Source organism: Schistocerca nitens, chromosome 2 (genome assembly GCF_023898315.1).
Source record: "Schistocerca nitens isolate TAMUIC-IGC-003100 chromosome 2, iqSchNite1.1, whole genome shotgun sequence".
NCBI classification, from domain to species: Eukaryota; Metazoa; Arthropoda; class Insecta; order Orthoptera; family Acrididae; genus Schistocerca; species Schistocerca nitens.
Window position 1 is genome coordinate 794627734 of NC_064615.1, and position 22303 is coordinate 794650036.

At 38.2% G+C, this 22303-nt stretch overlaps 1 protein-coding gene across 4 annotated transcripts in view; it reads left to right on the forward strand.

The window, feature by feature from the left end:
• LOC126237047 (ATP-binding cassette sub-family A member 7-like) overlaps window positions 1–22303 on the forward strand; it is a 607922-nt gene that overhangs the window by 476100 nt on the left and 109519 nt on the right. For all 4 annotated transcript variants that reach the window (XR_007545025.1, XR_007545024.1, XR_007545023.1 and 1 more), the window contains exons 36-37: window positions 4369–4478; window positions 12532–12676. Coding sequence is in view for 1 of the 4 variants with exons in the window: in XM_049946811.1 (XP_049802768.1) it covers window positions 4369–4478; window positions 12532–12676 (255 nt within the window). In the remaining 3 variants the exon portion in view is untranslated. The remainder of the gene's footprint in view (window positions 1–4368; window positions 4479–12531; window positions 12677–22303) is intronic.

Below are 22303 nucleotides of genomic sequence, written 5' to 3' on the forward strand. Positions count from 1 at the left end.
CCAACTCTTGTTATAAAAAACGGCATCCTTGCTCTAGGATTAACATCTTATCTAGTTTTTCTTCATTACTGAAGCCTGCCAGATGAACAAGATGACCATAAATGTCACAAGCCACACGAACACACGAAAGCACTGTCCAAAATGTACATAAAATGTTTCATAGTGCAATTTCTTTTGACACTGACAGCAATACAACAGCCCCGAGCAGGAGACACAAGTAGACTGAAAAGTGTAGGTTGAATGTGTATACTGATAGTGGCCAGTTTACAGCAGGCTGCAGGACAGTGCAGGCAACCCTTGCCCTGTGCGTTACGGTAGAAATCACAGTGCCGTGCCTTCCTTCAAAGTCTAATATTTCAGAATGAGCAAGCTTTAGAACAGTGAAACCAAGTCTGCCATCACTAATTGAATTACTAAAACAGGAGAAGCTCTGTTTCAAGGTGGAATTTGTTTTGGTAAAAACCATACAGATCCAAAGAAATATCCTTTTGAAAATCTTGCTCTTCTCCAAAAAGCAGACCAGTCCTTATTATTTCTACAATAGCCAGATATGAAGCTGCACCTTCCTACAAGTTGGGAATTGAAAGCAGGAGTATTCCAATCTGTACAGTAGCATTGCTTTGCTTTCTTGGAGTAATCAACCACATATTGTACAGAATCCAGAACAGTACTGTAATGTATGGGCAGTCTCCAAAAGAGAAAAGAATTTACCGTAAAAAATAGACCAAAAAAAATATGCCAGAGGCAATTCTTCAGTTGACTGAATGTCATATAAGAAAGACCCTTTAAAGCAAGACAATCACAATACTGTCTACATGATAACCCAAATCAAAAATACTTACCAGAAGATTTGACCATAAGTGATACGTGTCTTGAATTTTTACCCAAGTACATATCATTCTTCCTTGTAAAAGCCACTGGACAGAGCATAAAACTTTAAATGTACATTTTGGATATCCCAGGTCTGATACATGTACTATATGTGATTCATTGAAGAGCAGAATAAAAGCTGAGCAAAAAGATAGTGTGAAAAGTCGATTTGTAATACATTGCGCACGAGAACAGCAGAAGCTTTTATAAGCATGAAATAAAACTTTATTGTGAAAATGAAACAAGGGCTCATTTAACTGTATTTCATTTGATTATATGCTAAACTTCCCCCTGCTACATATTCAGTTAAATTCCATTGACTATATGCAAGGCAATTATGGTACAAATTGTCTCAGTTTCAGTTTACCACTCTCTTCTATGTGAAGGAAGGAAGGGTCTTAATGAAGTCACATCTGTGAACTATATAAATAAGACTCAGTTAGAAAATCGAAGAGATGAATTTCTTCAGCTTAGTGATGGGTGTCCTGGGCAGGGAAAAAAAAATTGTAGTTCAGTCCTTGTACAATGAAGTGCACATCTTCCACGGTCTACAAAAGGGTTGTATATTTGTTTTCAGTGCGAGGACACAGCTATTTACAAATGATCAAGACACATAAGTGATAGGGCATGCAAAGCAGAAGATGGAGACTGCAGAAATTCCTAAAACCTGGGTCAGGAAAATTGTTGAAGCCTGTGCATTACCTCTCCTATTCAAGCTGAAAAATAATGAATTTCATAGACATTAAACATACTACTGAGCCATTTTGTTTGAAAATGCCTAAACCTCCACTCAGACTGCAGCAGGTACAAATGATTCTCAGCGATGTAGAAGGCAGGTTTTGTGTCTCATTGCGAAACTCTTACTTTGGCCAGTGGAATAGGCATATCATTTTTGAGAGAAGTCCTACTATAGAATTTACTACTGTGGATATACATCAGTTGTACAACAAGAATGCAGGTATACAGCTAGCTGAAACTACAGATTTTTGTAATTTGCTGCAGTTCCTGGAAGAAAAAAACAGAATCTTCTACAAAAACTCCGTTTATGATACCCCAGATGAAAGCTGGGATGAAGAGGAGGAGATGTAAGTTGACAATGATACATTGATGAGTGTGAGGATGAATAACAACTAATAATGGGAGGAATGGAATAGCTAAACACAATAAATTAGCCAAGTGAAAAATATTGCAGCTTGTTTTTGTTAATTTTCAACAAATACCAGACATGTCCAAAGAAAAAATGCGCCTTAAGAATTAACTATAGACTGTAAACTTCAAAACATATATCTATGAAAAAGGTGTTCCTGTTTAACATGCTATGAATAACATTTGGACACTTTTTATCTTTGAGTTGAAATGGTGGAAAGGCCTTTTTTGGAAAAATGTGGTTATCTGTAAGGAAGTAGCAATGCCAGAAGACAGTATTGATTTGCAGAATGACGCACAGAGGAGTGATGAATGGTGCAGGCTCTGGTAGCTAACACTGAACATAAATAAATGTAACATATTGAGCATACTTAAGAAAGGGTTGGTTATTTGGTTGGTTGATTTGGGGGCGGGGACCAACAAGGTCATCAGTCCCCTCGAATTAGGGAAGGATGCGGGAGGAAGTCAGTGATGCCCTTTCAAAGGAACTATACTAGTATTTGCCAAAAGCGGTTTAGGGAAATCATGGAATACCTAAATCAGGATGGCTGGATACAGGTTTGGATCATCATCCTTCAGAATCAAAGTCCAGTGTGGTAACCACTGCACCATCTCACTTGGTATGGGAAAAGAAATCTACTACTGTACAACTATACTATTGATGACAAATTTCTGGAACGGTATCTACTGTAAATTATCTAGGAGTATCCATACAGAATGATCTTAAATGGAAGGACCATATAAAACAAACAGTAGTAAAAGCAGATGCCATACTCAGATTGATAGGAAGAATCCTAATTAAATGTGTTTCATCCATGAAGGAAATGGCTTAAAAGGCATTTGTTTGACTGATTATTGAGTATTGTTGATCAATCTGGAATTTCTATCAGGTAGGACTGATAGAAAAATAGCAAAGGTCCAACGAAGAGTGGCGTGTTTCAGCATATGATCATTTAGTTGACATGACAGCATTACAGAGATGCTCAACGAACTCCAGTGGCATATGTTACAATAGAGACATTGTGCATCATGGAGAGGTTTACTATTGAAAATTTGAGAGAAATTAGAACTAAATTAGAGGCTAACCGACAGTCATTCTTCCCACGCATCATTTTCGAATGGAACAGGGAGGGGGGGATCACTTAGAGGTACCAGAAATACCCTCCAACACATATTAGAGTCTTCTGTAGATGTAGATCAAGATCATAACAGCATTTGTATGTGTTTATTTTACTCATACTACTCATTTTCTTACTTCAGTATTTCCTTACTTTAGGTTTGGCTCTCATCTTTTTTGACATGTTTCTATCTTTTAAATTTATCCCTTGTCTTTCAATTTCTGTTAGCAATACTCTGAAATTTGAAAGTGAGCTGTTAGCCCATTATTACTTCGTAATCATTTCCTACAACCTGTTATTCTCTTGTTCTAGGTGCAACATTTGTCCACATTTTATTTCCTTTTATTGCTTCCCATTTTCATCTTGATGATCAAATGTTAGGAAATTATTTAAGATATAATTACTTTTAAATTTGCATTGATATCAGTTTTGCACATGTTGATTCCCCTTTGGGAGTTTTTAATTAATGCTGCTTTCTGTCAGAAATACTGTTATCATTAAAATGTAACATTTATTTCAAAATGATAAATGTTCAGAATATAACATTTGATTAATCAGTTTTGAGTTTAATTTTCTTCCTATGCTTCGTATTAGCATCCATCTGTCTTTCTACTATAAATAACTCAATTGTAGAATCCCCACAATCAGACCACCAAACTGTAGAAAATATTAAACATACATAAACATGGGTAGATCACATAACTAATGATGAAGTATTGAATAGAATTGGGGAAAAGAGGAGTTTCTGGCACAACCTGATAAAAAGAAGGGACCGGTTAGTAGGACATGTTCTGAGGCAGCAAGGAATCACAAATTTAGCATTGGAGGGCAGCGTGGAGGGCAAAAATCGTAGAGGGAGACCAAGAGATGAATACACTAAGCAGATTCAGAAGGATGTGGGTTGCAGTAAGTACTGGGAGATGAAGAAGCTTGCACAGGATAGGGTAGCTTGGAGAGCTGCATCAAACCAGTCTCAGGACTGAAGACCGCAACAACAACAACTACTACTTGTCCCCTTTTCAATTACTTTGTGTATCATCTGTTATTTATTTAACTCAACTCTGCACATGAAGAAAATCTTATCCCTTACAGCTATAACAATCTTACCTAGTATTACACCACTTATCGTTCTAATGGGTCATTCTATTAAATCCTGTATATCTCCTTTGATATTAACTCTTTTAAAATAGTATTTATTGTACTAATCATTGTTTTAATTTTTTTCTCTTCAAAGGCCAATTACATGCTGTCCGCATTACTCTGTTTCCTCATATTTGTGAGCTTCAAAGAGGAGGCTTATATCTCAAATTCGCCGGCTCTTATTATCTTGCTGTTTCTTTATGGGTAAGTAAATTTGATGATATATTCAGTGAATTTTCATCAAATTGTCCTGCATCTTATACTGGAAATTAATGACACTTTTTAATTAAAATTATTTATGACTGTGGGAACAAAAGAAACATAAAATTTGTTGTTATAGCAGATAAAGTGTGGCATATAAAGACAACCACTCACCTATAGCAGACTGGTTTATGGTGCAAATGTAACTGAAGACAGTGTTCACTAGCTTTCAAGAACTGCTAATTTTTCTAGTATAAAATACAGACTCACCACACGCAGCTAGAAGACACCAAAATGCACACTACTACATCCTCGGTGACACTGATTATTGTTTATCTGTTACTGAGAGCAATGGCCTGGGCTGGTGGATGTGGTGAGGGGGTAGGGAAGGATGCATGAAACAAGGAGGGGGTAGCAGGGTAGTGCGAGACAGGATTGGAAGATGTACATCACTTAGCAGCTGCACAATAAGATGAAAGGAATTCTGAGGTGGTAGAACATCCACGGTACAGTCACATTAATGTGACCACTGTCTGTGTTCAATGTCACCATGCAATAACCACTCACAGACAGCAGGTGGCAGCACTAGCCAGGCAGGGCGGGCATATAAAGTGTGTGAGGGGGACATGTAAAGCAGTGCAGACATTGTCGTAATATGGTAACTGAGTGATTTATCTGATGTCCAAAAGGGCATGTTCATTGGGTTCCGAGCCAAGGGTGGAAGCACTTCAGAAAGGCTAAGTTTGTAAACAATTCTTGTGCTGCTGTGCTTAAAGTAAACTGTGCATGGCAAAATGGCTCTATCCAAAACTGTTTCCAAGGCAACTTTAGTGCATCACAGGCCATGGATGACAGGGGTGAATGATGGGTGTGGGGCTGTGTATAGGTGAACAGACCAGCAGCTGTTGAGCAACTGACTGCCCAGCTGAACCAAGGGACTACAAACAGTATCTCCTCAATGACAGTTCAGAAAATGTTGCTGCATATGGTCCTCCATAGCAAGCAGCACATTCATGCACACATGCTGACTGCTGTTCATTGGTGACAAAGGCTAGAATTTGCATACCAGTACTGCAACTGGACATCCCCTGGTTGGTGACACTTGGTCTTTCCAGGTGAATAACATTTCATGCTACATTGGACAGATAGCCATTGTCATGTACAGCATGAAGTGTCTGAAAGCGAACAACAGTCATCAGAATTGTCCAGGCTAGAGAAGAGATCCTTATGATCTGAAGAATGTTTTCATGACATTCCCAGGGTGATCTCACCATTCTGAAAGATAGAATGGATCAACACAAGTATGCATCTATCCCCTACATGCAGTATGCGCCCTCGACATAATGACAACTACCAGGACAATGCAATTTTGTCACACAGTTTCCAGTGTGTATATGTGTGTGTGGTCCAAAGAGCACCAGGATGTGTTTACTGTACACTCCTCACCACCAAACTCTTAGGAGCTACATGGCTCCTCATATCTGTTGATACCTTCCAGAGCCTCAGTAACACTCTTCCTCGATGTCTCATAGCAGCCTGTGCTGCAAAAGGTGGTTATTGAGGCTTTTGACAGGTGGTTACATTAATGTGACCGGACAGTGTATAAGAGATATAGGAAGAAGAAGAAGGTTGGGGGAGAGAGGGTGGCGAGGAGGAAGGAGGGGGAGAGGGAGAGGGAGAGATGGGGTGGTTATACCTGCATGAGGGGGGGGGGGGGATGTTAGAAGGAGGCAGCAAAAGTGTTCATTGAGCCTGTACTTCCCACCTGGGACCATAGCCATGATTGCCAGGTGAGCCTTCTACTCCTGCTAATTGTAATTGGCAAATCCATTTAGCGTTACATTCATATGAAAAACCTCTGTAGTTGAAGAAACAGTGACAATGGTTAATTTATTTTAAGGTTGTCCCACTATTTATTGAATTTTTACAATAGTGTATGAGGACACACATGAGAGTCAGTTGTTTATCTTGCAACTATTCGCAGATTGTATTAAATTTCCTCCTCCTCCACCCACAACACAGAAACACACTTGCATGTTTTTAGGGGATCAATGCTGAGGCTTTGTCCTCTGAGATTCTACAAACATACCTACATGGTAGATAAATATTTTATATTGTGTAGCTGCTAATAAGCTTGGTACAGTGTTCACAAAACGAGCCACCGACCAGCACTTCTCTATCACCTAGTATCAACCAGGCCACAAAAAGCAAAGCTCAACCATATCCTTTATCAGGTTTTTGACTACCTCTCATTGAGCCCTGCGATGGGGGATATCCCACCCAAATCCCACACACATCACGCAAAGCAGTGGTCCAACACATACCTACCCTGCAGAACATCATATTCCAGTCCTGCAGCCAATCCCGGACCACAAGGGTCATTCCCTTGTGGAGAACCCAGATGCAAGTCATGTCCCATACACCCACCCATCATCTCCTGCAGCAGTCCAGCCACAGACATTTCTCACTCTACAAAAGCCAGGGCCACGTGGGAAAGAAGCAATGTTATATATCAGCTATGCTGCAATTACTGTGTAGAATTATATGTGCTTGTGACAGGTAACCACTTTCTACATGCATGAATGACTGCTGCCATACTATGGCCAACCACAAACTTGACCGTCCAGTTGCCGAACATTCTGCGCATCACAACACAAATGACTTGAACAGCTGCTTCACTATGCATGCCATTTGGATACTCCCTTCCCACACAAGTGTCTCTGAACTACTCAGGTGGAAATTGTTTCTCCATCATATCCTGCTTTCTCAAATTCTCCCTGGCCGAAACCTCTGCTTATCTGTTTCTCACCCACACCAGTTGATTCCACCACTCCCCCTCCCCCTCCCCCTCCTATGTGGACATCTCTTCCTCTCCCTCCGCCCCCCTCTCTCCCCCCCCCCTCCTCCCTGTCTCCATATCCATATTATTTTGTTTTCCTCCATTCCCTCTTCCCTCTCCCTCTTTGTAAGCCTTTTATATACTCACCCCCCTCCCCCTTTTCCCTTCCTAACTCATTTCGTCTTGTTGTACAGCCGCTTAGTCATCTATCTTTCCCACTCATGTCTCACATTATCCCACTATCCTGCCCTTGCCTTCTGCAACCTTCTCTACCACCTAGTCCCTCCCTACATCTATAGGCCCAGGCAACAGTTCTAAACAATCAGTGTTGCCACAAATGCTGCAGCCTGTGTTTGGGTGTCTGTGTGGTTGTATGTGTTTGAATGTATGCATTTTTATTTTGTTAATAGTTGTAATGTTCAGCAACTGTAGTACATATTTTTTAAAATGAAATTCAGTCATCAGTTGCAAATATATTTTTATTGTGCTTTATACTAATTTTCTGCGATATACTTCTTACACTTCACATAAATGTATAGTAAAGGTCAAAAGATTTATAATATCCCTAATTTTATAATATTTTGAAGATGACAAATTAATTTGTCAAAACTGGTAAAGGGTAAGAAAAATATATTTACAACTGACTGAAAAAGGTGTGTATTTTTTTTTACTAGAAACTGAAGCCACACCTCGATAGCTCGAAAGCTAGTGAATACTGTTTTATGTTACATGTATCTGTATGCCATGCATTAGACTGTTGTAAGTGAGTAGTTACCTTTCCATTATTTTTCATGTTGTTTCATCGAAGAATTTTCATCTACACATTTATATATGTGACCCATTCATACTTTAATGTGTGTTGATATCATTACGGCAATTTGCTGTCACTTTGCAGAGCTGATTACTGTGCTTGACACGGCTTGGTAGGACTTATATACCAGTACATCTTTGTGTACCCTCATTCTCATCCTCTCTACACGTGGGGCCCTCTCATCTTGGGATCTGAGTGACCTACACTTCCTTTTAACCATTCCCAACCTGTACCTTTCCCTTATTTGAAGAAGGAATTTTTATTTCAGAAGCTAGGAAATGTATCATTTTTGTGTGTGTCTGTCGACAGTATTACACATTTTACCTCCTGAATGTAAGTGATACTATTGTTATCACTTGTGTAGAAGTCCAACCACACTTATCAATTAAACATATAAATGTATATTGTCACATTATCAAATACAGTGTAGATTGATGCCTAGACTGACTGTGAGTATTAAAATTGCACAGAACATCTGTCTCTGACTGGAACTGGCACTAGATCTGTATTGTACACAGGGTTGTCCTTAAACACATCAGTAATCATCACTGAATAATGATTCATTATTGCCACTTTTAGAGTTACAGATTTACAATGAAGACTTAAATATTCACAGGATTTTAGGTATGGCAGCATATTCTGATAAACAAAGAAAACATATGAAATAATACTTTTTGTTGGATATTAACTTGTTCTACACAAAAATTCATGTCTAAACAGTGAATTTCGAAATATTCAAATTAACTTTTGAAATATTCTAATGGGGGGGGGGGGGGGGGGAATTAAAAATTACTGTTGCTTTCTTTTAAAAACTTCCAATGTAAATGTTTGAAATATTTACATTTTGAATGATCAGCCATCTTGTCTAGAAATCTTTTTCTACAAATTTCTGTAATATAAATTTTTGTATTTTAATCAAACATTATATTGTTCTTTCTTCTGGGTCTGAAGCTACTAATCTGGTTAAGCTGAAAATTATATACACAAAATTTTTATCTGCATAATTTTTTAACTTTCATGTGAAATGAGATGAGAAAATTTGCTGTCTTGATTTCATATTATTATTTTAATCAATCTTGGAGAGTGGTTAATATGTGTGACAGTAAGAAATATAGTCACAAATTTAGGTCACATAATAAAAATACCATGTATCGAATGCTTAGGTAATCTCAGGTTATCATGTAGTTCAATTAAAAAGTGTATTGCCAACTCCTATATGAATCTGGTACTAAACACTACATTAAATAAACTTCCTGACCTTGCAGTTACATGTCAATTAGAATCAACTGTCCTAGTTTTCAGAACTGTTAGTTCCATCCTCAAGAAGGAAAGAGGAGCACAGTGGAAAAGGTTAGAATGAAGGGGCAGGTCACTCAGACATCAAGATTAGAGGGCTCAAGCAGACAACAGTGAAAGGGGATGTGTCGGAGAGAGAGGAAGACATCATAAATAGCAATGTTATTCTAAATGATGGCCCCATTTTCAAAAATTAGTATGTATTCAATTACAAATCCAAAATGAACAAGCTTTATACCAATAAAAAGAGGAAGTTTCAAAGTTTTTGGCGGGCAGCAGCTGGCAGGCTGTGATGGTTTCAGAAGTGGCCGGTAGAGTTCACACGACAATAGGCCCATTTTTCTGTTTCACTGTCAGTTGTGAGTGAGATGGTGACTGTGAGCACAAGGTTTTCTGCGTTCTTGAGTTTGCTGTTGTGTGTGTGGGATGAGTTTGGCTACCAAGATGGTGTTTGCCATGCAGCCAACGGTGGCCACATTGAACATTTATGACATTTACCACATTTCTAGTTATTAAAAACTAATTAATTATAAATTATTAAATGTATTAAACTTATATCAAACATTATGGGAAAAAAACTTTGGAGCTTCCTCGTTTCATTAGTATAAAGCTTATTCAGTTCGGACTTGTACTTGAATAAATATGAAGTTTTGAAAAATGGTCCATCATTTAGAATAAACCTGTGTATTAAGATGTACTATACCTGCTGCAGAGATCATAGAACTGAGTGGTAAGTTAAGATGGAGTGAGAGAAATGAGAAGTGAATGAATACTGCAGTTATGAGGTAAGAGAAATGTGGAAGAGGAGAAGGGGTAAAACCAAGAAGGCAGAGAGAGAGGGTTGGGGGGGAGGGGGCGACCAGGGGTGGGAGGGGGTATACAGTTTGGTTATTCGAAAGCAGAGAGAATGTATTGTGCAATGCATGAGCTGTTTGTAGGTACATGTTTGAAGTCTTGGTACACGTTGAAGTCGTGCAGTACCTTAGCACATTGTTAGAGGAGCTTAAAAGAAATTGTGGTAATTCAGTTTCTTCGTGTGAAAGGTATTGAAGCTGCAACAGTTTTAAAATTCAGAAATGTGTAGAGTTGATGGAAAGTGTATGTCACCAATGGATTTATCATGGGGCACAGTGGTTAGAAGGCACAGATGCTTCTGTTGTGTCCAAGAAGTTTGAATGATGAAAAATGAAATGGCAGACAATTGGTGTGTATAGCATTAGAAATGGACATTTTGGCATGCAAGGCATTTAGTGGAAAAAATGAAAATCACCCATGACAGGATTTCAACATTTTGAACATGACGAAGGTTACTGCCCGCTGGCTTCCACCACTGCTTACACTCACTCAGAAAGCTCAGCAGAATGAGGCTGCAGCAGAAATAATGTGGCTGTGTCAGGCTAATCTGGGTGATTTCTTTAGGTGTGTAATCATCATGAATGAGTGCTGTGTGTGTCACTATGACCTCAGTTGCAAGGCATGCAGTAGAAACATGTGAGTTCACGACTGCTGAAAAAGGCAGAGGCTGTACCAGCATCAGAGGAAGTTATGCTATATAGTTTTTGGGACTGCCATGGTTTGTTGCTAACAGTTTATACTCATAAGGGACAAATGGTCACATGAAAATACTACTGAAATCTTCTGTAGAAGTTGTGGGAGGTTGTCAAAAGGGTTTTGATTCTTGACAACACACCAGCTTTTTTTGTAGAAAACAAAGTCAAAGATGTTGCGCCTTTGAATTATCAAATTTTCCTCACTTCCCATATTCTCCTGACATGGCACCCAATAATTTCCTCTTTCCTTAGATGAAGAAACCTTTGCGTGGTAGGAATTTCCAGAATGATGGCAGAGTGTACCCACTGAGTATTGATACATGCCTTTCCAGTTTCAACCTATTTATGTTTTGAGAATGGGTAAGTGTAAATAGTTCTTAGACTTCTACAAGAACAACATGTACTATTTGTATTAATTTGTATAATTAATACTATGAATGTAGTCACAAATATACAATCTGTGGGAGCAATGAGACAAATAAAGTAATTTAGTTTTTACCTACAAGATTACTGTACAAGTGTTGATTAATTAAAAAAGTATCCACAAGACTCTCGCTAATCTGGCCATTCCTTGCACCTGTGTGTGCCAGATTAGTGGAAGTGCCGCATTATTGAGAATGTCTGAAATTTAATTTAGGCACATAGGGACTATACCTTATTAAATCCAAAGCTACATTCATTTTCATAGAAAACTTAGTTCTTGAATGTGAATGTGTACAGTAGTATCACTCACTATGAAACACATCCCGAATTTTTAGTTGTCGCAACAATGATACACAATGCCAGCATTCAACCACTTTACAAGCATCACATCAGTGCTGCATGTATGTGGTTGATGAATGATGTATTCGAGGAAGATGCAGCATCAGCAGTTTGCGAAATCTTCGTCCTATCTCTTCCTGTGACCTCTTCTTCATCACTTTGATCATTACTTTTCTACACACTTTTGATTATGTCTCCATGTGTTAAAATTTTTCTATTTCCCAGTTTTCCTCATTCAGTCACTTAGCAACATATTCTTTATCAATTTCTCCTCCTCCTGAAATGTACAGCATTGCTTAACATTGTAATTAACTGACAACATTGTCACACTCAATAATTCGTTGTTGTGTGCATCATTTCTGCTTGACTGCCCAGAGGCCGGACTGCTGAGGGCCAGATTAGTGAGAGTTTAGTGTATTAGTAAATTTCTGTGCAGCATATTATTTTCATCCCTTCTCAGCCTTTTGTTTCTCACATAAAGGTTTTAGATATTTATGTGATGTACAATAATACATCTTTTAAATTCCAAGTAAAAGGCTGTCGCTGTAAATCTATATGCTATAAATCAGATGTACACAGTAACAAACACACTGTCTGTTATATGACCAAGGCTACAAATGGATATACATCTTCCATTTTCAAAATACTGGATGCATCTATGGTAATGCCTGCATATTGTGATAGTATATTTAAACATATTAGTTGTACTGTAGCCTTTTCTCCATGAGTGCAGTAAGCTTTTATTATATTGATGATTACTGAATTTGCCTGATTTTTATACAAAGACTTGTATTTCAGATGGGCAAGCATACCTCTTTCATACCCAGTCAGCTTTCTTTTTTCTATTCCAAGTACAGCGTTTGTGACTTTGGGCTGTGTCAACTTATTTCTTGGTGTTATCACAACAGTTGCTACATTTATGTTGGAGTTAATGGATGATGAGGTATGTACAGTATATTGTGCTGTCCAGGCTGCAGTGTGACATTTTTTGTATTTTTCAGTTCTTCTAATTTACTGGACAATTTAGTAATTAAAAAAGCAGACTTATACTAACAAAAACAATGGTTAATATAAATCAGTTTTCTTGGTCAATTTCAGTTGAATTTGTAGTGAGATGTCACAATTCTTGAATAGGGCTAATTGGATTTAATCTGTTATGAATTTATTTTTCATCAAAATCTTCAGTCAGGAAAATTTAACACATTGAAGTAGTATATTGTATGACTGATATTTACTATATCTTCACAGTAAGGACAACTGATTTCTACTCTGTGTATGTTTTAATCTTCAGTGTGATTTGTTGTTGCTCAACAGTAGTATTGCAAATAGACTAAAGACAAAAATAAAAGTATCAAAAAAATATTATAGTTCCTTTCTCAGGGAGGAAACAGAAAAAGGTTCCATTGCCATGGCCAGAATTGTCTCATCTTGAGTTCTGAGTGACAAATTCCTCCTTTCTTATCTTCCCCAATCCCTCTCCATTTCTCCGTGAAGAAGGAACTAATATTTCCGGAAATGAGGATAGTTTCTTGTCCATTTATGTGTGTGTATAAGCATTGCTGGAATTTTGCTTCCTGAAGGTAAGTACTGGCCAATGATTCTGCCTCCTTGTAATTTTTTTTAGTATTCTCAAGTGAATCACACACACACACACACACACACACACACACTGTTGTTCTGTATGAACTTGTTCTGAAACAGTCTACAATATTATTATATCTGAGAACTGTGTTGATGTGTTGTGCCCAGCTTGGTACATTCATCATAATGAACAGTCCTTCCACTCTTTGCTCATAAACATGTTTCCACGAAGAAACACAAATGTAATAAACATCTTGAATAGTGCTAAATTAGTTTTAAAAATTAATTAGACAGGTTTGCACTTTGTGAAAAATCACAAGGGCATTTTTAATTCCTTTTACTTATTTTTATTATTATGTACATTTATAGTTCATACAAACAGAAACAGAGTAAAGCTAATTCATGAATTATATTTTGAATAAAGCTTAATTACTTGATGCTAACTCATTTTATCTTTTAACTGTGTCATCCATTTGACATCCACTGCTGGATAAAGATGTACTCTTGGTTATTCAGTGTATTATTGACTTCAGATATATCCTTCCATGTTGCTGTCGCATATTTTTCAATGTCATTTATCCCTCTTCTTTAAAGTCATCATCTCAGTCTTTCCTTACATCTTAAACCTACCAAAGAATATCCATGGTCCACTAACCACTCACCTGACTATGTATGCTTCCCAGCTGCATTTCACTCATAATTACATCTGTAACACCTGTTTTTGGTGTAACAAAATGGTATTATTGCACTGTTCTTAAGAGGATGCAAAATATGTTGATAGTTTGGAAAACCAAGAAGTGCCTTGACATCGCAGTGATAATAGTCAGTCAGTTTGAGTATTCACCAAGAAAGTCTGTAATAACACCAGAGTTCAGTCAGCTGCCCTCTACACCTACAGCTACATGACTACTCTGCAATTCACAGTTAAGTACCAGGCACCAAACCACTTTCCCACTATGTCTGTACCATTCCACCATCAAACAGTGAGTGGGAAAGACAAACACTTAAATTTTTCCATATAAGCTCTTGATTCCCTTATTTTGTTATGATTATCATTTCTGCATATGTAAGTGGGCATAAACAAAACATTTTCACATTCAAATGAGAAAGTTGATGATTGAAATTTCATGAAAAGGTTTTGTTGCAGTGTTGTTTTAACTCTCCAGCCATAAGCAGCTCGGACGTGTTCGTCCAACACTTTCCAGACATTTTTGCAGGCTGTATGGTTATCGCTTTGGACATAATTTATGAGCTGTTTGTGTGTCTGTAGAATCTTTTTCTGTTGCTCTGAACATTGAGAGTTGTATCTTACATGTTGTCAAGTCTCATGGCTGATGGGAGCGGACCTGTTTGATGGCATCATACAATATATACCAGGTACCACACAGTTGTAAGCAACAAACTTTGCTAATAGTTTATGGTAATATTATGAAAGTCATGTCTAAGCTGCAACAAAAATCTGTAAATGTGATTTTCCACTAAGCCCTGATGAATCTTCTCATCAAATAAAACTGCAATTACACCACTAATTGCATCAAATATGTTATGCTACTTCACTTACTGTATAACTAATGTCAGCATTTTTTACTATTGAATGTCACTTGAAAATGGACATGATTGTCTGAAACTGCTAATGGCAATAGAATAATGCAGTTGTGTCAAATTCATTCCTTCAGTTATCACTCAGTGCCTGCACACTGACCGAGCGAGGTGGCGCAGTGGCATTCTGATTTAGGTTTTCCATGATTTCCCTGAATCGCTTCAGGCAAATGCTAGAATGATTCCTTTGAAAGGGCTCGGCCAATTTCCTTCACCATCCTTTCCTCATCCGATGGGACCGATGACTCACTGTTTTGCCCCTCCCCCAAACCAACCAACCAACAAGCGGACTGTCAATAGTAGAAAAGACTGTAACAAATTACATTCAGTTGTGAACCAGCAGTCGTGACAAGAGACTATGTTCTCAATATGTCAAAACGAGCAGTGATATCTGGTGACGAGACTGATGGTATTGAATCCACGGATGGTTCTGTAGATTTTGGAAGTGAGACAGGCAGTTCCGAGGAAAACTTAAGAGACAGCAGTGAATAATTGGAGGAAGATGATGAGTTTGTCATGTTTGTCATGTATGGAATGAAACTGATGTGAATAATTTTCCTCCTGCTCCACCAGCCTTCCCTTTTACTTCAACCCTGGGAGTAAACACAGATTTAGAAACAAATGCTGCACCATTTGAATATATTGAAATATTTCTTGATGATATGCTGATTTGTGTTACACTAACTGAAACAATATTATAAGTATGAATACCAGGAAATTTTCGAATCGTCCAAAAATATGAGTTCTAGTACAAAGAAATGGGTGGATGCTAATGAAGATGAAATGAAAGTTTTCATTGGTATTTTGTTACTGCAAAGTACAGTCACTTCACTTGAACAAGAATGAACTGATCCAAATCCAAAACAGTTTGTATCCCGAGATTTTCTTAAGTCAGGCCACAAGATTGATATATGCACCCAATTCCAAAATTATGAGTGTTTGAAGTTACTGAATGTGTACAAAACATGTCCAGCTCAGCTTTAGTTCCACAAAGGAATGCTAGCATGGATGAAAGCTTATTATTATTCACAGGAAGGCTTCACTGGAAACAGCGTATACCAAAGTAAAGATCTCACTTTGGTATAAAATTATTTGTTCGGTGTTAATCACAATGAGATTACTTTAGAACTTTATACGTTATGTAGTTAAAGTAAACCATACTTGGATAAATATGAGGGATATTGTGTGTCTACCAAAATTGTTTTAGATATAATTGATTCTCTATCAGACAAAGGCTATTGTGTAACAAACTGGCAATTTTAACACACCACCTGAACATGCCAATTATTTGGTAAAATGCAGAACAGATGTCTATGGAACTCTTCAAGCAAACAGAAAGGCTCTACCAACTGTGTTTGCAGCCCTAAAATTTAAGAGAGAAATCAGAGCTCACCAAAGAGGCAGAGTCATGGTCCTAAAATAACAAGACAAATAAAAATTTGCACTTTGAGCACTGTACACATCATCACACACAATAGAAATAAAAAGAGGTGATAAAATCAGTAAGCCTCAACTGATATTCAACTATCACAATACAATGGGCACCATTGACAGAGCTGATCAATAACTTTCATATTTTGAGACCACATGGAAACAGCAAAGGAAGTATTACAAGGAAATATTTTGGCATCTTGTTGATCATGCTGTACTCTATGCATTTATTGTATTTAAAAAATAAATCAGTATGAAGAAAACAATTTTGGAACTTAGAATGGAAGTAACTGAAGTGATTTTCAAGAAATACATGTGTGTGTTACCTTGACCCATACAAGGAAATTCAAGAATAACAAGACTGTCAGAAAGGCACTTCATATCTCACATACCTCTGAATCCAATAAAACAGGAAACTTGGAGAAGGTATGCTATATGCTGTTTCAGTAGAAATGCTGATGGGGAAAAATACAGACAGAAACAAGAACTTTGTGTGAAGATTGCACCATGGGCTTCTGTATGGAACGTCACTTCAAGCTTTACCACACTCACAAAATTTTTTAATAAGTTTCTCCTGTGTTCATAATGTTGAATGCGATTTTCACATTTCCCTCATTATGTAAGTTAAATGCCAATTAAAACTCACTTCTAAATTCTGTTCTTGATTTTTTGTTACATTCCTTTAATACTGTCCTTACAACTATTCTAACTATCTACTAAAAATTCCAACAACTTCATACAGAAAAATCGGAAAATCACCCGCATTTGGAGGACTAATGACTGCCACCCCAACTCATATATCACATCTGTGATGCTCTCCCCTATTTTCAGTAACACAGAACTAGCTGCCCTTCTTTAAACTTTTTCATTCTTCTCCAGCAATCCTATTTCACAAGGATCCCATGTCGCACAGCAGTACTCTACCAGAGAATGGACAAGCGTATTGTAGGCAATCTCTTTAGTGGATTTGTTGCAGCTTCTAAGTGTTCTGCCAATAAAATGCAGTCTTTGGTTCACTTTCCCCACAACATTATCTATGTGATCAGTCCAGTTTAAGTTGTTCCTAACTGTAGTTCCTAGGTATTTATGTGAAGTGGCAGCCTTTAGAGTTGTGTGATTTATCATGTAACTGAAGTGTAAGAGAATTCTTTTAGTACATATGCAGATGACCTCACAGTTTTTCTTGTTTTGAGTCAATTGCCACTTTTTGCACCATATGGATACCAGATAAACAGTCCAAAGAATTAACTTCATTTTTGATTTGTAGTATTTTGTTTTTGAAGTGATTTTTGCTGATTTGATTTCCAAGTCTACTTCCAGAAGTCTACTTCCTTTTGTTATTTGTGTTATAGTATCTGTGATAAAATAAAATAAATTATTCAAATAGAAAAAAGTTTAATTATGATGGGGACTGAATTCAGTAGTAGGAAAAGGAAGAGAAGAAAAAAGTGTAGGTGAATATCGACTGGGGGAAAGGAATGAAAAAGGAATCCACCTGGTAAAATCTTGCACAGAGCATAATTTAATCATCCCTGACACTTGATTTAAGAATCATGAAAGAAGGTTGTAAATGTGAAGAGGTCTGGAGACACCGGAAGGTTTCAGAGTGATTATATAATGGTAAGCTTTTAAACTGTAAGGCATTTCCAGGGGCACATATAGACTATGACCACAATTTATTTGTTGTGAACAGTAGACTAAAACTGAAGAAATTGCAAAAAGATAGGAAATTAAGGAGATGGGGCCTGCAAAGACTGAAAGAACCTGAGGTTGTTGACAGTTTCTGAGGGAGCATTAGGCAATTATTAGGACATGGTAAAGGAATACGGTAGAAGACTGGGTAGTTTTGAAAGATGAAATAGTGAAGTCATCAGAGGATCAAATAGGTAAAAAGACAAGGGCTAGTAGAAATCCTTCTATAACACAGGCAATACTGAATTTAACTGATGAAAGGAGAAAATATAAAACTGCAGCAAATGAAGGAGGTGAAAGGGAATACAAATGCCGAGAAAATGAAATTGACAGGAAGTGCAGAATGGCTAAGCAGGAATGGCTAGAGGACAAATGTAGGGATTTAGAAGCATATTTCACAAGGGGTAAGATAGATACTGCCTACAGGAAAATTAAAAATGCCTTTGGAGAAAAGAGAAGCAGCTGTATGAATATCAAGAGTTCAGATGGAAAACCAGTCCTAAACAAAGAAGGGAAAGCTGAAAGGTGGGTGGAGTATATAATGTGTCTGTACAAGGAAGATGAACTCAAAGGCGATATTACAGAAATGAAAGAGGGAGTAGTTAAGGATAAGATGGGAGATATGATACTGTGAGAAGAATTTGACAGAGCACTGAAAGACCTAAGTTGAAACCAGGTACCGAGAGTAGACACCATTCTGTCAGAACTATTAACAACCTTGGGAGACCCAATCATGACAAAATTTTTCCATCTCATGTACAAGATGTATGAGACAGGCGGAATACCCTCATACTTCGAAGAGAATGTAATAATCCCAGTTCAAAAAAAGCAGGTACTAACAGTTGTGAATATTACAGAACCATCAGTTTAATAAGTAATGGTTGCAAAACACTAACCAGATTTCTTTTCAGAAGAATGGAAGAACTGATAGAAGATCAGTTTGGATTCTGGAGAAATATAGGGACACGTGAGACAGTACTGATCCTACGACTTGTCTTGGAAGATAGGTTAAGGAAAGGCAAACCTATGTTTATGGCATTTGTAGACTTAGAGAAAACTTTTGACAGTGTTGACGGGAATGCTATCTTTGAAATTCTGAAGGTAGCAGGGATGAAACATAGGGTTTGAAAGGTTATTTATAACTCTTGCAGAAACAAGGCAGCTGATATAAGAGTCGAGGGGCACAGAAGGTAAGCAGTGGGTCAGAAGGTAATGAGACAGGGTTGTAGCCTATCACTGATGTTATTCAATCTGTACATTGAACAAGCAGTAAAGAAAACAAAAACAAAATTTGCAGAAGGAATTAAAGTTCAGGGAGAAGAAATGGAAAATTTGAGGTTGCTGATGACGTTCTACTTCTGTCAGCAACAGCAAAGGATTTGAAGAGCAGTTGAACAGAAAGGAGATTGTCTTGAAAGGAGGACATTAGATGAACATCAACAAAGTTAGGACAATCGTAATGGAACATTGTTGAATTAAATCAGATGATTCTGAAGGAATTAGAGTAGGAAACAAGACACTTAAAGTAGTAGATGGGTTTTGTTATTTGGGCAGCTCAACTGATGATGGCTGAAGTAGAGAGGATATAAAATGTAGACTGACAAAGGCAAGAAAAATGTTTCTGTAGAAAAGAAATTTTTAAACATCGAATATTGATTTAAGTGTTAGGAAGTCTTTTCTGAAAATATTTGTGTGGGGTGTAGTCATGTATGGAAGTGAAACATGAATGATAAATGGTTTAGACAAAAAGAAAATAGAAGCTTTTGAAATGTGGCACTGCAGAGAGTGATGAAGATTAAATGGGTAGATCCTGAAGCTAATGAGGAGTTACTGAATAAAACTGGGGAGGAAATAAATTTATTACACAAGCTAACAAGAAGAAGGGATCGGGTGATAGGACAAAATTGAGGGATCACCAGTTTAGTACTGGAGGGATGTGTGAGGGGTAAAAATTGTAGAGGGAGACTGAGAGAGGGAGATTCAGAGGAGTGCTAAGTTGTAGTAGTTATTCAATAACAACAGCAACAACAACAACAAAATGCTCTAGAGGAAAACAGTGTAGTTTTGCCATCAAAATGAAAGTGGTTCAAATACAGGGTGTTTCAAAAATGACCGGTATATTTGAAACGGCAATAAAAACTAAACGAGCAGCGATAGAAATACACCGTTTGTTGCAATATGCTTGGGACAACAGTACATTTTCAGGCGGACAAACTTTCGAAATTACAGTAGTTACAATTTTCAACAACAGATGGCGTTGCAAGTGATGTGAAAGATATAGAAGACAACGCCGTCTGTGGGTGCGCCATTCTGTACGTTGTCTTTCTGCTGTAAGCGTGTGCTGTTCACAACGTGCAAGTGTGCTGTAGATAACATGGTTTATTCCTTAGAACAGAGGATTTTTCTGGTGTTGGAATTCCACCGCCTAGAACACAGTGTTGTTGCAACAAGACGAAGTTTTCAATGGAGGTTTAATGTAACCAAAGGACCGAAAAGCGATACAATAAAGGATCTGTTTGAAAAATTTCAACGGACTGGGAACGTGACGGATGAACGTGCTGGAAAGGTAGGGCGACCGCGTACGGCAACCACAGAGGGCAACGCGCAGCTAGTGCAGCAGGTGATCCAACAGCGGCCTCGGGTTTCCGTTCGCCGTGTTGCAGCTGCGGTCCAAATGACGCCAACGTCCACGTATCGTCTCATGCGCCAGAGTTTACACCTCTATCCATACAAAATTCAAACGCGGCAACCCCTCAGCGCCGCTACCATTGCTGCACGAGAGACATTCGCTAACGATATAGTGCACAGGATTGATGATGGCGATATGCATGTGGGCAGCATTTGGTTTACTGACGAAGCTTATTTTTACCTGGACGGCTTCGTCAGTAAACAGAACTGGCGCATATGGGGAACCGAAAAGCCCCATGTTGCAGTCCCATCGTCCCTGCATCCTCAAAAAGTACTGGTCTGGGCCGCCATTTCTTCCAAAGGAATCATTGGCCCATTTTTCAGATCCGAAACGATTACTGCATCATGCTATCTGGACATTCTTCGTGAATTTGTGGCGGTACAAACTGCCTTAGACGACACTGCGAACACCTCGTGGTTTATGCAAGATGGTGCCCGGCCACATCGCACGGCCGACGTCTTTAATTTCCTGAATGAATATTTCGATGATCGTGTGATTGCTTTGGGCTATCCGAAACATACAGGAGGCGGCGTGGATTGGCCACCCTATTCGCCAGACATGAACCCCTGTGACTTCTTTCTGTGGGGACACTTGAAAGACCAGGTGTACCGCCAGATTCCAGAAACAATTGAACAGCTGAAGCAGTACATCTCATCTGCATGTGAAGCCATTCCGCCAGACACGTTGTCAAAGGTTTCGGGTAATTTCATTCAGAGACTACGCCATATTATTGCTACGCATGGTGGATATGTGGAAAATATCGTACTATAGAGTTTCCCAGACCGCAGCGCCATCTGTTGTTGAAAATTGTAACTACTGTAATTTCGAAAGTTTGTCTGCCTGAAAATATACTGTTGTCCCAAGCATGTCTGAAAAAGTGGTCTCCAAAATGAGTGGAGAAAATTAAACTAGCTATCATGAAAGATGAAGCAGTTGTCACCAGAATGTGGGACAAGAAACACAGAACACTGACAGTTATGTCTAGAATAAGTTATCCTTAAGTGAAACCACCATTAAGTCTACAAATACCAAAAGATTGACAAAAATAATCTACTTATAATGATTACAATATTACCACTTCTGACACTTTGTCAATAAAAGTGAAAAGCAACTATATTGAAGAGCTTTTCAACTTGCAGTACACTTAAGACAGAGAGAACCCAAAATAAAAACTCACTCACCAATTTCTGTGTGGTGCTGAGATTCTATGAAGTGTCTGCGCAGACCATTATTATTAATTTCCCCCTGTTGTTTTCACAGGAATGGCACCTCTATGCCACTATCATATTCAGGTGTGAATTATCAAGTTGTAATGGAATGGCATAGCAGGGCAGACAGTTGTAGAAGTTGCTGAGACCATCCATATGCTGCTGATTCGTAATGCCAAACTGCCACTAAGTTAGATTATAGCGCAGACTTAATTTCTGCCTCTGAAGGAATTGCTCAACACTGGGTAAATAGCATCAACACCCCTGCACCCACACATAACAGACTAATTATATGCCAGTTAATTGCAGCAAAATGCTCTGTTTCTTTTGCTGCAGACTGTTACCCCATTGTGGAGGCGAGAAACAAGTG